This window comes from Gossypium hirsutum, chromosome A09 (genome assembly GCF_007990345.1).
Source record: "Gossypium hirsutum isolate 1008001.06 chromosome A09, Gossypium_hirsutum_v2.1, whole genome shotgun sequence".
Classification (NCBI taxonomy): domain Eukaryota; kingdom Viridiplantae; phylum Streptophyta; class Magnoliopsida; order Malvales; family Malvaceae; genus Gossypium; species Gossypium hirsutum.
The window spans coordinates 29,076,733-29,093,001 of NC_053432.1; the positions used below are offsets into that span (position 1 = coordinate 29,076,733).

General features: G+C 35.7%; 1 protein-coding gene across 1 annotated transcript; it reads right to left on the reverse strand.

Annotated features, from left to right (window-relative positions):
- Window positions 1-3,013: 3,013 nt before the first annotated feature.
- On the reverse strand, window positions 3,014-5,022 carry LOC107936467 (pentatricopeptide repeat-containing protein At2g29760, chloroplastic). Its single transcript, XM_016869195.2, has one exon. It carries the CDS (start codon window positions 4,927-4,929, stop codon window positions 3,136-3,138), a length of 1,794 nt encoding a protein of 597 aa, XP_016724684.1. The 5' UTR covers window positions 4,930-5,022; the 3' UTR covers window positions 3,014-3,135.
- Window positions 5,023-16,269: the final 11,247 nt, after the last annotated feature.

Here is a 16,269-nt window from a genome sequence, read left to right on the forward strand (position 1 = left end):
CCTTTGGGGTACCTTTTGAATTAAGGCAGTATACCCTATAATTTTGACACAGCCTAGACACACGGACGTGTCATTGGCCATGTGAGACACATAGCCTTGGCACATGAGCGTGTGTGGCCATTTCAAAAGGTACACGAGTTTGACACACGGGTGTGTGGTCGACTGTGTGACCCAAGTCAGTAACCTCCTTAGTTTTCCCACGGCCATGGCACACGGGCGTGTCTCCGGCCGTGTGGTGCAAGTCAATATGTATGCCCTATTTTCACACGACCTGTGACACAGGCGTGTCTGGTAGCCGTGTGAGGCACACGGCTTGTTCACACGGGCGTGTGACCCTGAAATTAAAGAAAAGTTTCTATGTATCCCAAAGTTTGCAAATGTTATCAGTTTAGTCTCGAACCTCTTCTAAGTATGTTTTAAGGTCTCGTAGGACTTTAGAAGGGACAATATGATTGAGATGAATAGATTTTGATTATGATTGCATATATGTATGTGAATGAGGTATGTTATTCGGTAATGCCTCGTAACTTTATCCCGGCGTCAAATACGGATTAGGGGTGTTATATGTGTGGATAATGGTTATCCACAATTATTAATCTGAGTATAGTTTATTAGTAAAGTGAAGTAAATGTCATTCTTCATGCTTAAGCCACTATCATCTGCTTTTGAAATGTATGAAATGATATGATCTGATATGTGATGAAGGAGAGGTGGAGATATGTTTGTGTAGCCACCTATAGGGCAGATATATTGCAAACCAGATTGGCAAATCATGGTATGAGGAGTTAAGTGGAGAATGAATGTGAATAAGTTTTAAAGATATGCTTTTGATCCTGAATTCAGAGTATGTGGTTGTCATGAAGATGAATCTGTATGGGTTGTGATAAGTTGGCGTAGAGTATACGCCCAAGTGATATGCGTTGCCGTAATAAGTTTTTTTGCATTTTGTATGTTATATGTGTAAGATCTCTGGAAGGGTTTAGGTAATGTATCATGTGATGTAGGTAATGTATTATGTGATGTAATGTATGATTTCTTTTTTAAACTCACTAAGTGTAACACGCCAAACCCGACACTTTAGGAGGATTCGAGTAAGACGTGTCACTACAGAGAAATCATCCATCTTTAAAATTATTTTTGGTGTATACTTTGTAAAATTGGGGTTTTGTATTAAACATTTAACAAAATAATAAAATAAGTGTCAGCCATGTGGCGTATAAGCTTTAATAAGATAATTTTTCATTGTATGAAATAAAACACTGGAAAACCATTTCATCTCTCAAATAAAGCTTCATTAAAACATAGTTTATCAACGTAGGTTTCAAGTATAATTCTTCTCAAATTACAATCAGACATCACCTCCCATAAGTCATGCATAGTACAAAATAACAGAAGTCTCACAGCAATAAATGTCCTCTAGCGTAGTTTTACATGTCTTTCTTCAATGATAAACCTAAGAAGGAAAGGGAAACGAGGTAAGTTCAAATGAACTTAGTGAGTTTGAAAGAAGTTTTATCAAACCACTAATATTTCAACAAATCATATTAAAGAATCAAACACAATCACATAGTTCGCCAAATGGCTAGTACCAACAAATAATCTAGATGCCATTTTACTATTCCTTTGGCGTATACACTACTCCCAATATGACCATATAAATAAACCTTTTTCATGGCAGCCACATACCCAAATCCTTATTCAGATTCATATAATATATTTCATTCATATTCCTTTGTTCATAAACTTTGTCATTATTTGTCAATCTAGTTTGCAATATACATTTGCCCAACCAGAGGATAAACAAACATTTTCATGTATCGCGATCTGCCAATTCAATGTACATTCCATTGAATGCATCACCATGAATAGTTTTCCTTAACATCATTTCCATGTTTTAGTCCATATCATTCTTGTTAGAAGTATAAGGTAATGGCTCAAGCATGAAGAATAATTCTTACTCTTTAACACAATCATTGTAGACCCAAAGTGACAACTCTGAACAACCACTTTTCATATACGCACACTTCACTTTTACAGAGCATAAGTATTTACCTTACACAAAATATAAAACTAAGAATACTACACACATGGAAGTATGAAGGAAGTCACCAGAAATACAACAAAGTCTATATAGCAGAACCTTGCCTTTATCTTTAGGACCTTCTATAGTGTCTTGAGCTAAAATATAAATAACTAAACTTATCATATCATTACACCATTGAAAACAAACATGCATGCAAGAAACATTAACAGTTAACATAGAATCAAGAAGCTTCCTTCCTTAGATACTAATCTGATACTTTTGCATGCAGAGTTAAAAATACATAAATAATTATGAAAATAACTTAGGGTTCATAAGTATTTACCAGAGAGCTAAGCAAATGTAGGAGTTGACTGAATACAATGAACTCAACTACAGACAGGTTTCTAAACTTAAACTTTTCAGAGAATGCAAAGATAATTATGTTTGATAAAGTGTTGAAAAATTTAATTAATTGAAAATTCATATTTTCAACAATTACATTTTTTAAGCACATTTAATAACCTACTTTGAAAACTATTAAATAGAATTTATTTAACAAAAAGTATAGAAAATGATAAGTAGATAGAGGCTTTCTTATCACTTAATAAAAAATAAATTTAATGAATTCTAGTTTTATTTTATTTCAATTAAGATTATATTATCATTTATCAAACAACATAATTATATTCAATATTTAATTTTAACTAAAATACTAAACATATTTTATAACTTAAATTCAACACTTAATTTTTTAACATTTAATTTTTCAATAATATTTAATTTATAAAAAATATATAGTAATAAAGGGACCAAATCCAATTTTATCAATTTTGAGAATAAATAACTCCATAGTAAAAAAAAAGGTTTAAAAAGTTGAGGTGGGAACCCTTACTACCCCAACCTACTCCCCCCCCCCCCCCCCGCGCGGGGGGGCACCACGTTAGAAGCACCCATTTAAACCATCACACAGATACAGACACGATCTGCAAATCAATTCAATGACCTTAGGGTATGGTGTATATCCTTAATTAATAGGCCAAATGCTGGGTTAAAAAAAGTTGTTAATTTTTGTGTATTCTATTAAAGATTAAATTAGTAAATAACAATTCAAGTCATCTATCTACTTGAATGGAGCTCCAACCAGAAGGCTTCTGCACATTGTTCCCCTCCATCAACTGTCTCATTTTCGTAGCAGCATCCCATCTATCTGAGATTGCATAAGTGTTTGACAAGAGAACATAATTTCCACTGTTAGAAGGATCCCGTTCAATAAGGTTGTTTGTGGCAATCTCAGCTAAGACTACATTTCCATGAAGCTTACATGCACCCAACAATATCCTCCACAGTACCACATCTGGATGTACAGGCATTTTCTTAATGAACTCGTAGGCCCTTTCTAGATACCCAGAACGACTTAAAAGATCCACAACACAGCCATAATGCTTCATTTCAGGGGTTAGTCCATGAACTTTTTCCATACTTTCAAAAAATTCCAACCCTTTATCTACCCATCCAGCATGAGTGCAGGCAAGCAAAATCCCAACAAAGCACCCGTGAGTTGGCCCAACACCATCTTTCAACATCTGTGAGAAATATTCAAGTGCAGAATCAGCAAAACCATTAACAGCAAGTCCTGAGATAACTGAAGTCCATGAAACAGAATCCTTCTCTTTCATATCATGGAATACTTCCAAAGCGCTCTTAACCACACCACACTTGAAATACATATCAATCAAGGAGTTTCCAACATAAACATCGGCTCGTATACCATGCTTGCAGATATAGTCATGAACTGCCCGTCCAACATCAAGAACACCCAAGTTGGCACAAGTAGAAAGAACAGTAGCCACTGTAATCTCATCAGGTGTAACCTTTGCAGCCATCATATCTTGGAAAAGCTTCAATGCATCTTTAAATTGGTTAACTTGAGAGTAACCTGTAATCATGGAAGTCCAAGAAATCACATCCCTTTGCTTCATGTTGTCAAAAACCTTCCTTGCTTCAACAACTTGCCCTGCTTTTATGTACCCCTTGATCAATGCATTCCAAGACACTAAATTTCTCTCAGGCATTCTATCAAAAACTTCCCGTGCTAAATTAACCAAACCACGTTTTCCATACATATCTATCAAAGTGTTACCCAAATAAACATCAATATGAATGCAATTTTCCTCAATATATTTAACCATAGAATCTGCCAAACCCATGTTATCTGTATAACAAGAAGCTAAAATAACTTTCACCATTGTCACAGCATCAGCTTTCACATTAGCTTCTTGCATTGCGTTAAACAAACCCAACAATTCCTTGAACTTTTTGCATTGACTGTACCCACAAATCAAAGAATTCCAAGAAACTAAATCTCTTTTCCCCATTGTATCAAACACTTTCCTCGCAAAATCCAAATCACCACAGCTAGAGTACATATGAATCAACGCATTTGCAACGAATAAATAGGAATCAAACCCTCGTTTCACAGCATGAACATGAAACTTTTGACCGGTTTTAATATCTATAACTCGAGCACAGGCCTTGAAAACAAAAATAAAAGTGATATTATCACCAGAAAAACCGTGGAAACAGTACATTTTGTAATAGATTTTAATACCTTCAATGGGTTGGGTACTCTGGGAAAAACCACGGATCATGAGATTAAAGTTTAACAAAGTGGGTAGTTTAATTTGATTGAAAACGAGATAGGCTTTGTGCAAATGAAAGGGATCAAGACAGTAAGCTCTGATAACGGAAGATATTGAAGAGGAATCATCGTGGCGGTGGGTCTTGATTAAATACGCGTGAAGCTCTTTAGCGACGGTGATAGACAGAGGATTCTTGGTTACTCGATCTGGTTTTAAACCGGACGAGAAGCTGGTGACACGTCGCGAAATGGGTCTTGCGAGTTTCATGAACAGCGGAGGTTCAAGTAGCAGAATATTTGGAGTCAAATTCTTGTAGTAGGCTCACGATGTATGAACTTGTTTCTTATATCTTGCCATCATTTTTAGCCTTAATGTATGATTTGGCACCCGAAGTATACCTGTTTCCTCATTTTAGTATTAAAATTTGTTGGCTTAATTCATTATTTTATAGATTAATTATTTTATTAGTTAATAATATATTATTTTTAAAATAAATATTTTTAGGGTAATTTTTAGCTTGGGATATTGGCAATGGTGAGCGATAATGGTGGCAGGCCTAATACCGGCATTGGGAGAGCAACTAAGAAAATGAAAAGGCAATCGAAGTCATCACAAGAAGCGGATGATCCAATAGTTGATGGAGATAGTTAGCAAATCCAAAATCAGGATACAACCAGAATCTCATATAAGGCAACGCTAATAAGGGATGTCCATGAGGCAGGACAACACATTAGAATAAAAGAAGGATTTGAACTGCAAGATGGGGCATGGTTACGGAAATGGTGGACGGAGTTCCATTGATTACCTTTTCGGATCGTGTTCACAAATTTATTGAGCATAAAATGTCAAGAACTATGATCGTCAAGCTTTTAGGGTCCAAAATTGGGTTTAACGCACTTAGCAACAAGATTACGATTATGTGGAAACACAAAGGCTCATTCCAACTCGGATTTGGAGAATGAGTTTTACTTGGTTTAGTTTGATGATACAGATGATTACAACAATGTTTTAATAGGAGGCCCTTGGGTTGTTTATGGTAATTATTTGACGGTTCGTCCATGGTCTCTAGATTTTTCATCCACTAATGCTGATATGAGTGTTCAAGTTGTTTGGATTAGATTACTAGGTTTAATTGAAGGGTTCTACTCAAAGGTCTTGCTCAGAGCTATTGGGCAGATTATTGGATCGGTTATCAAACTCAATATTAATACAAATCTTGCAAGGAGGGGTCATTTTACTAGATTAGCGGTCTGTGTTGATTTGCAGAAACTGTTAATTTCAAAGGTGAGAATCAATGGTCAATTATAGCGGGTTGAGTATGAATCATTATGAAACGTCTATTTTCAGTGTGGTTTATACAACTATAGCTCTGAAGGTTGCATTGGCACGAAAGAACCGTAACCGGGCAAGGAAAATGAATCGTTAGGAACAGTTGGGGTTTCATCGGGTATCTAGAAGTGAGTGGAGGAAGAGGCCTTTGGCCCTTGGATGTTGGTTGAGAGGCGTCATTGGGGAAAGGCCCGGAGCAACAGTGAACCTAGAAACGGTGGCCAAAGAGCCAATCAAGGAGGATCTAGATTTTCAATTCTGGGAAAGGAAGATAGATTAAATTAAGACGTATTTAGTGGGCAGGTTGAAGATATGATGCAGGAGGGATTAAATGCTTCATTGGGGTTTTTAATGTAGGAGATCGAATGGAAAAAACGATGGTTAAGGGAGCAAATGAGATTAGGAAGATGGGGCCGAATGGGAAAGGTAAAGGAGAACATAGGCCTAAAGTTGGGCTAAAAATTTTGAAACCCATTAATTCCAATGGGGAAACACCTGGGCTCAACCAGAAAAAATTTGATAATGGCTCCTCTATAGCCCGTGATAAGGTGGAGAAGGTGATTGATGTGGGAGGTTTCAATCCCGTTCAGATTTCGAATCATCTAAATGCTAAAAATCACCAGGCCATTCAGTTTGGTGGTACACAACAGTCTGTTGTATTGTCAGGCAAAGAATTAATGGGTATGATGGTGGGTAAGGAAAAAGGATTGTTCTATTTTGGAACTGGATTTGTTGGAGAGGTTACACTGGATTCGAATCCCTCAATCTTTGTGGAAGGAAATGAATAGTGGAAGAAACTACCAGATAGTTCATTTGTTGATCTAGAAATAGAAATAATAGACGTAGAGGTAGCAGTAGAGGTAGCCATGGAAGAAATTGTGGGTGGATTAGATAGAGATCCTGCTAGCATCAGTTTGCAAGTCAATACAACCATGGTAACTGAGCAGTTTGGAGGTATGGATTCAATTAGTGCCGAAACTAGCTGTTGATTCTATCTTGTTGAGGGGTTTTATCACTTTTTATATTTATGGATACAAAACTTATTTTTTGGAACTGTCAAGGTGCGAGTTACCCCCGCTTTCATAATTTCGTTTCTGATTATAGGAAAGAAGTACATCTAGATGTCATATGTCTTTTCGAAACTCAGACTAGTGGTGATTAAATTGATAAAATTGTTTCATGAATTGGTATGAATAGATCATTTCGGATTGAAGCAAACGGTTTTGTAGGAGGTATTTAGATCTTATGGAATGAATCGATTGCGGTGGACATTGTATGTTTTACTCCCCAATTGGTGCATATGCGAATCATGAATGTGCAAGGATCTTTGTATTTTACGTACTGCATTTTATGCTAGCCCACAGTCGAGAACGAGGAAGGGCCTTTGGAAAGTTCTTAATATCATGGCTGAATCAATTAAAGATCCGTGGTTGATCGCCAACGACTTTAATTCTATTTTGGATGGTTTAGATAGAATTGAGGGAGCGTCAATTTCGCGGGTTGGCTGTAAATGGTTTCAAGAATTCATTTTTAGCAATAGCTTGCGCGATTTGGGTTATAGTGGTCCCAAATTTATGTAGAGCAAGGGTTTTTTATCGTAGAGGCTTGACAGAGCTATTTGTAATTCTGAATGGAACTCTTATGCTCCTAATTGTTTGATACACAACCTCTATCATTTGAAATCTGACCATAGACCAGTCTTGGTATCTTTTAAACCCGAGCTTACTAAGGGTTATAGACCTTTTAGATGTCTTGATAGCTAGATGTTGCATATGTTGATTTTAAATTACTTATCAAACAACATTAAAGGAATGATGAGGGGATCATGAATAAGTTGGAGAGATTTCAAATTGCAATTCAAGATTGGAATAAAAAATTCTATGAGAATTTATTTGTAAGGAAATAGAGTTTACTTACTGAACTGAATCAGGTGCAGAAAATTCTTGACTTAAGAATATTGGTCAGACTTTAGAAACAGTAATTGGATATTCTGCAGAAGTTAGAGGAAGTTCTAAAGCATGAGGAGCTCCTATGGTTCCAAAATTCAAGAATGAAATGGCTCAATTGTGGAGTTAGAAATACTAGTTTTTTCCACAAGTGTACTTTGGCAAGAAAAAAGCGAAACAAGATAGATGGGATCAAAATTGGAAATGAATGGGTTTTTGATGGGGAAGAGCTGAAAAAGCATGCGATGGAGTTTTTCAAGGATCTGTATTCCATAAATTATTCAGTTCGTGGGGTATTACCTTTTCATGGTGCGTTTCCTAAAATTACCTCGGTCAATAAAGATGGTTTGCTCCTCACTGTTTCTACGATACACATGGTAGTTTTTGGTATGTCTCCTTTGAAATCCTCTAGTATAGATGGTTTTCATGCTAAATTCTAGCAATCTAAGTAGGATATTGTAGGCCAATCAAGTTGCTGTCTTGTGCGTCAAATTTTGGATGGTAAGTCATTAGAGCCTACTTTGAATAGAACTTTGATAGTGTTGTTACCTAAAATTTAGGGTCCAGAAAGAATTAACCAATTAAGACCTATAAGCTTATGTAATGTGGTGTATAAGATCTTCACTTTTGGTGCTGGTCAATAGGTTGAGACATTTGATGGTGAAAGTTACGTCACAAAATCAAGCTAGTTTCGTCCTAGGGAGAAGTATTGTGGATAATATTGTTATAGCTCAGGAAGCTATATACTTTTTGAGAGGATTTAGAGGTAACAAGCTTGGAATGGCCCTTAAGATAGATTTGGAGAAGGCTTATGATAAAATTAGATAGGATTTCCTAGAGGATACAATCTATGAAGTAGGCTTGCCTCCATTATTGATCACTGTAATCATGAATTGTGTCTTCTACGTCGTTTCAGATTTTGTGGAATGGTTCAGCCACTAATGCATTTTTTCCAATGTGAGGAATAAGGCAAGGTGATCCTCTGTAACCTTATCTTTTTGTGTTATGTGTAGATAGATTGGGACATCTCATCGACAAAGCTGTAAAACGTGGAAGTTGGTCACCATTATATCTATCAAGAAGGGGTCCTGTTCTATCTTATTTAATATTTGTAGAAGATCTCCTTCTCTTTTGCGAAGCTAACAGGGTTCAAGTATCTAAAGTAAAAGGAATTCTAAGTTTATTTTGCCCTTTCTTTAGTCAAAAGGTGAATAAAAAGAAATCCCAAGTATTCTTCTTGTTGGAAAAATGGGTTTGGAAAACGCAGCAGAAAATAAATTTAGGGAAAACTAGAGTTTAAAAAATTTTCCAAAACAATATCTTGGTTATGATATCTAGAGCAATAAACACTTAATCAAAATTGTACATTTTCAATTCGTCTAGGATGAGCGCTTCAACTGAGTAGTCTTCTTCACTATCCTCAAGCTTACGTTTGTCGAGTGTGGGCTTATTTCGAATTAGAAAATTTTTCACAAAAAATACTAGTAGGGTAATTTTATAATTTCTCTAAACTTTTGGATCAAGTTCTAAATTAGAAAAATATCTCTAGAAATTTTCTAAAATAATCTCTTTAGAAAATTTTCTCTCTACAATTTTCTCTTGAACTCAAGTGTATGTAAATAATTATCCAAGGCTCTCTTTAAAACGGGAGAGTTTAGAGACTTCAACTATGATTAAACTTAATCACTTTAATATTAAGTTTAATCTAATATTTATCTTGATAAATATTATATTAATTTAATATTAAATCTTATTAAAAATAATACAATATAGATAAATATTAAATTAAATTAAATATTAAGATAATCACGTTAACATTAAATTAATAAAATACTATTAAGATAAGTATTAAATTTAATTTAATATTAAACTATTAAAATAATATTATTTTTGGAATAACTAATATGAAATCAAATTCTCTAGTAAAGTCCTAGTAGGAGTGTAACTCTTTCACTACTCAACCACCAACAACCAATCATCGTCGGCCATCGGGACATCGCCATCGCAGCCACTGGCATCGCCATGTCCAGTGATGCAGGTGCGACACCCTTATGGCACTCCAAGTTGGTTCGGCTGTTTTCGGATTGGTCCGGGTCAATGACGAATTGATTGGTCCGGTCTAGCCACCGATTGAACTGTTGGCCTGGTTTTACATACCGGGTCCTGTTGAACCAGTTTCTGGGTCTTGGTCTGGTTTTGGGCTCTTAGGCCCAAGTACAATCTTAGACCCAATTTTCAAGTTCAATTACCCATTGGGCCAATTTTCTAACTTGAAAATTAAATTCCAAAAATTTCATATTAATTTTAATTGATTTGATTAATTTAATTTTACTTTATCAAAATTAATTTTTCCGAAAATTACTTTGATATTCCAAATTAATTTTTCAAGAAAAGTCTTTAATCAAATTCTCTAATTGAACAATTCTCATGATCGCGTAATTTAATTCCACATCAAAGAAATCGGCTCAACTAAATTATTCCCAAAGTTGTAGAATTTTCTTTTAATTCAAATGCAGTCCGATTGAGCTTTTGTTGAGCTAGCGGAAGGACCAATCAGACATATACCATTAGGCTCTAGTGATTGCAATTATGTCTAGAAGCATTGTTCTGATAATTCGCAATTACTGAATCATAGAGTCAGTTCATAAGAAGTACCATGATTAAAAACTCCTTATTGTATACTCTTTACGAAAGAAACTCATCCAACTGATTTGTCCAATGACCTCGTCATGTGTGTGTTACCCTCATATGATATCTTTGATCCCTTTGAGTTAAATCCGTTCACTCAATACAATTCTACTTTATCTCATTGTCACTATTGTGTTTTCTTAATGATTAATATGATCACTGTCAACAATTGATTGTGATAAATTGCTCGTTGAAGAAGAACCAATCTATGACCACGTTCCATATTTATCAATCCACACAATGCCAATGAGAGGATATCATTAACTCTTTAATTGAGCTATGAATTCCACTGTTGCTAGAAAAGTCATGCCATACATAAGTCATGTACCCAACATACTGACTATGGGCTCGATAATCTTTGCAAAAGCCTCCACTTATATCAAAGTACATGGTTGCATACGTATAGTCATTGACTAACTCCGGATTTAGGTAAATCACACCATGAACGTCACAAGTGAATTAATTCACAAATGGATTTAGAATTAATTCATCTTAGGTCCAGTCCAATGTATTATTTTACCAATGAATACATCTGTGTCTCTACATGTGGAGTCCACTGCTCTGATAGCCAAGACTAGCCATCTCCCCAATTGGAATTGTAGGTGATATAATAATCCTTCTCAGTATTTGAATCAAATGTTCACTTTGATTCTTTTATGGGATTACAGACTCATTTATATTATCTACTGAAGTAAGTTATCTATCTCATAATGTAAACATTCTTTACAATGCCACTTATCTTCAGTTTAAACTTTAGACAATCAATGAGCAAATATTTGCTTGTCACAATTTCGCTACGCATGTAAAATATAAAATACATAATAGTGAAATATGAAATTAACTTTATTTATTTATTCATCTTTCAAATAAATAGAAAATAGTTCCATATCTACTACAATATGGACACATTTCCCAACACTTCTCTCCTAACACTCCTGCTGATTTAGCCCTTATGATTTGCAATGATATTGGTATGTTGCAAATTGAGGATTTTGGTGTTATCTTGGTATTCCTCTATTACACAAAAGAGTCACAATGAATTCATTGGTTCATAAGAAGTTGAATGGTTGAAAGGCTAGAAAGTTGTCGTTAGCAGGTAGAATATCCTTGGCCAAATTTGTTTTGCTTGCTATCCCAAACTATTTTATGAGATAGTTCGCAATCCAGTTTCTATTGTAATGAGATTGAAAAAGTTGCCCATCATTTCATTTGGGGTTTGACTTTGGAGTCAAGGAGATCAGCACTTGTCCCTTGGAGTGACTATTGCAGACCGATAGATTACGGAGGGCTAGGGATTCGAAGCTTGGTTGTTCAAAACAAGATTTTCTTGATGAAGTTGGGCTTCCAGATTTTATCCATCACTGATGCCTTGTGGGTACAATTAGTTAGAAGCAAATGTAAACTCCATAGGGTATGCTAATTACCATTACTAGAAGAAACTGCTCTTACATATGAAGGTCTTTGGCGAAAGTGTGGCCGGATGTGATAAAAAATGTGTATTGGCCATTAGGAGATGATTGCTTGATAAACTTTCAGAATGATGTTTGGCTCCATCAAGCTGGAAAACTAAGAGATTTCTTTCAAGGAGTTGGACATCCTGATGATACTCTATGTGTATGTAATGTGGTGACGGCTAGTGGCAACTAGGGCTGGAATTGGTTACACAGTTTTCTTTTTGCTAATGTTGTTGCCCTCATTGCCTCAATGGTACCTCCATTGGTTGATGTGGGTAACAATAGGATAGCTTGGAAATGGATGAATAAATATATGTTTTCCACTGTAGAGACCTACATGAATTTATCCCAAATGGATGCTGGTGGATCTTCCAATTGTTGGTAGTTGATTTGGAAACCAAAAGCACCCCAATGAGTCTAATCATTTCTTTGGATATTTTGGGAAGATAAGCTTTTGACAAATGGAGAACGTATAAGGAGACATATGACTAGTGGGAGTTACTGTCCTAGATGTGGAAGCGTCTTGAAGTTGAATCTTTATGCTATCCAAGATTGGTCTTTTTCTAAAGTTGTTTGGCTCTTTGTGCTACCAATATTTGTTCGAAGAAAGTTTTTCTCCTTAACGCATAACAGTTGGGTATTATGGAATTTAAGGAATTCCATGAAGTGGAGGGAGGAGGATTTTGAATGGCCACTGTTTCTTTTCCATTTTTGGTTGAATGTTATGGAAGAATCGCAATTCCTATGTTTTTTTTTCTAGTAGAAACAATTGTGTTCAGGATCTTGTGGATACATATATTACTTGAGCAAAGAGTTATGTAACATCATGACTTAGGGCCTAGTCAAAACAGTGGTTTCGAGACCACATCTCTGAAATAGAAATAATTATTTCATGATTGTTATGAGGCCTAGTATGAGGATACATGCTTGTGTAAAGATTTCATGGAGAAATTCTATGCCTAAGATGCCTAAATTAGTTTTAGAGACTAAATTGAATAAGTTGTAAAAATTGAGTTTTAGAAGCTTTTAGCATGAAGTTAAGTTGGATTATAAATTAGAGGTTCTCAAATAGTAATTTGACCAAGTTCTAAAAATTTGGACAAAAATGGGCATGCATGGGTAAAATTTTAAAGAAAGGTCTTAAGGGCATTTTGGTTATTTGGTTAATTAAAGAATAAAAAGGGAAAAATCAAGAAAAAATGTTGTCCATCTTCTTCATAGTGTGCCAAAAATTCAAGGGGTTCCATAGCTAGGGTTTTCAACATTTCAAGCTTGATTGTAAGTGTTCCCTAGCCCCGTTTTTGATTTCTTTATATTTTTGAGATCCTTGAAGCATGATCTATCCATTTTTACCATTATTTTAAGTTAGGGTTCATGTTCAAAAACTTACCCATGTGTGACATGTTTGTATTTTGGCGTTTAATGGAGGAATATGAAAGTTTGATGTATGATAAACATCTTTTGTTAAGTGGTTTTCCATGAAAACACCTAAAAATGACCAAGTTACAAAAGATGTAAAAGTGAGTAGTAGAAAGGAGAAATAAAGGAAAATGTGGGCTGTTATCAGCTAGAATATAATTCGGCTAGGCTTGGGAAAACAAGGGAATGCATGTATTTCATTATACGAGCCTAGGGACTAAAATGTAAAAATGTACAAAATTAGGGGTAAAAAGGTAATTTTTACATAGAGTAAGTTTTCGGGCTGAAATTGAAGAATATGATGAATTAATAATTTAATTTGTTTATATAGACTTGGAAAGACCAATTCCGGAAGTAGATCGTGGAAAATAAAAGGTTTTGGAATAGTTAGAATCCAAACCCGAGACATCATTCAGTTAAGTTCGTGTAACTTAACCGGTTATATATATATTGTAACAGGCCCAATTTTCCCGGCCCGTTATAAACAAAAAAAACAATAATAATAAATCAAAAATAAATAATTAAGTCCAAGTCCATTTACAACACAACCCAAATTACAATGGCCCAAGACTAAACCAAAACTATTACAAACCTAGCCCAAACCCCAAAGCCCTAAAGGCCCAAAACCAAAAACATCCATAGAAACCCTAGGGTTTCTGCTTGGTGCCGCAGCAGTCTTCAGTAGCCTCCAGCACACAGCCTCTGTATGCCACCAAGTGCCAGCAGATGCCTCTGTACTTGCAAAAAGAAAGGACAAACAACAACAAAGCAAAGAAAAACAAACAATATTGTATTTTCTCCTTTTCTTTTTGGTTATAAAATAGCAACCAAAGTATTGTAAAGACTCTCCTTTTTTTACATGATACAAACACGCATATACAGAGAAAAGATCAAATACAAAAAAAATTACGAATACCAGTTGAAATTTCGAAGGTGATTGTTTTTATTTTTTGTTTTCTTTTTGTTTTCTCTTTTGTTTTTCAACAAATAAAAAACAATAAAAAGGAAAAGTTTTTAGAGAACAAAACTCAATGTTCTGATGCCGAGAATGGCTGAGGAAGCCACTGCAGAGGATCGGTGGCCGAAAATCGAGGGGTTTCTTGAGTTTATTTGGCGTTTTGTTGATTTTTGGGGTTTTTGGGGCCCGGATCTAGGCTTAGCGGGGTCGAAAGGACAGGAGTGGGGGTTTTGGCTTTTTTCGGCCACCGCGGATGGTGGCGCCATCGCCGGTGACCGACGGCTGATGCGATAGCTGATGGCCAGACCCCTGGTCAGAGTTCAAAGAGAGAGAGAGAGAGTAGAGGGGAGCTCTCAAACTTTTTTTTAGAAGTAGTGTAAAATAATTTTTTTTAAAAAAATTAGCTTTTATAAATGTTTAAAAACGATGCTGTTTTGGGCCCTGATCCCATATGCCAAAACGACGCTGTTTGGCTATGACCCGAACTTCGACCCAAGTATCCCATAGGATCCGCATGTTTTCACACGGAGGGGATGTAACACCCCGAACCCGAGTCCGACACCGGAGTCGAACACGAGGTGTTAACAAACTTTGAAAAATTTCCAGACACTGCCCAATCTGTGTACTAGTCGCTTTAAAAATCATATCTTGAGCTTCAGCTCTCGAAAATCAGTTTCGTGATTTTTCCCTGAAACTAGACTCATATGCCCATCTACATATTTTTTTCTAGAATTTTTGATCAGGCCAATTAATACAGTTTATTAGTTAAAGTCTCCCATGTTACAGGAATCGACTACCCTGACCTTTGCGCATTACGACTTGGATATCTCCTTGTACAGGGCTCCAATACTGATTCTGTTTGTTTCTATAGAAACTAGACTCAGAGAGGAATCTATACATATATGGTATGACTCCTAATTATCTCTGGTTAATTTATAATCAATTTCCAAAGTCGGAACAAGGAACCCAGAACCTGTTCTGACCCTGTCTCACGAGAACCTTAATATCTCTTAACATACTGTCCGTATGATTGTTTCGTTACTTTCCTATGAAAGTAGATTCTTCAAGGTTTGTTTACATAATTTATTCACTATTTAATTACATTCCTACTATTTTTAGTGATTTTCCAAATCTACGTCACTGATGTTGTCAGCATCTACCTTTAGGGTAGGCTTTACCTATTTCATGGTTCAACTAGCCCTTTTTGCATACATAGCACAATTTATGAAAGTGATTAACCATCCCCGTGGCCAATCCTTGTCAAGCATATCCTCACTAAATGATTATAACATTATACTTAAACACATATAAGCCATTTTCACATGGCTATCCAAAACTTATACATCACATAAAGTACTCGAAAAACAACAATGGGTCGTCCTAAACATGCCATATCAAAATTCAACCAAAAGAGTACCCAAAAGAGCCTTTGATAGTGTGGGCGACTTCGACTTCAAGATCCCGAGTCCGATAGCTGGAGAACCAAAAATCTAAAAAAACAGAGGAGCAATGGAACGAAGTAAGCAATTTATGCTTAGTAAGTTTTGAGCAAGGAATTCCAGCATAACGAAAGAATAGCACACATTTAGCTAAACGGAATATTTCATAATACACAATTTTCCGATATCAAACTTACTTCACAACGTTAACCCTTATGTACATACACAAAAGACCAACTTAGTCGGAGGCCGGTAGCTCGTTCATCAACTGAGCGAATATTTATTTGTAAGGGCTCGATTAAATTCAACACATACGTAACATATCCCAATATTGGGATGTTTTTCGAGTATTAGCTGAAATTTTACAGCAAGCT

What these genes read in the sequence shown, in the direction of transcription:
- LOC107936467 (XM_016869195.2), bottom strand. Translation starts at nt 4,929, where the DNA reads ATGAAACTCGCAAGACCCATTTCGCGACGTGTCACCAGCTTCTCGTCC.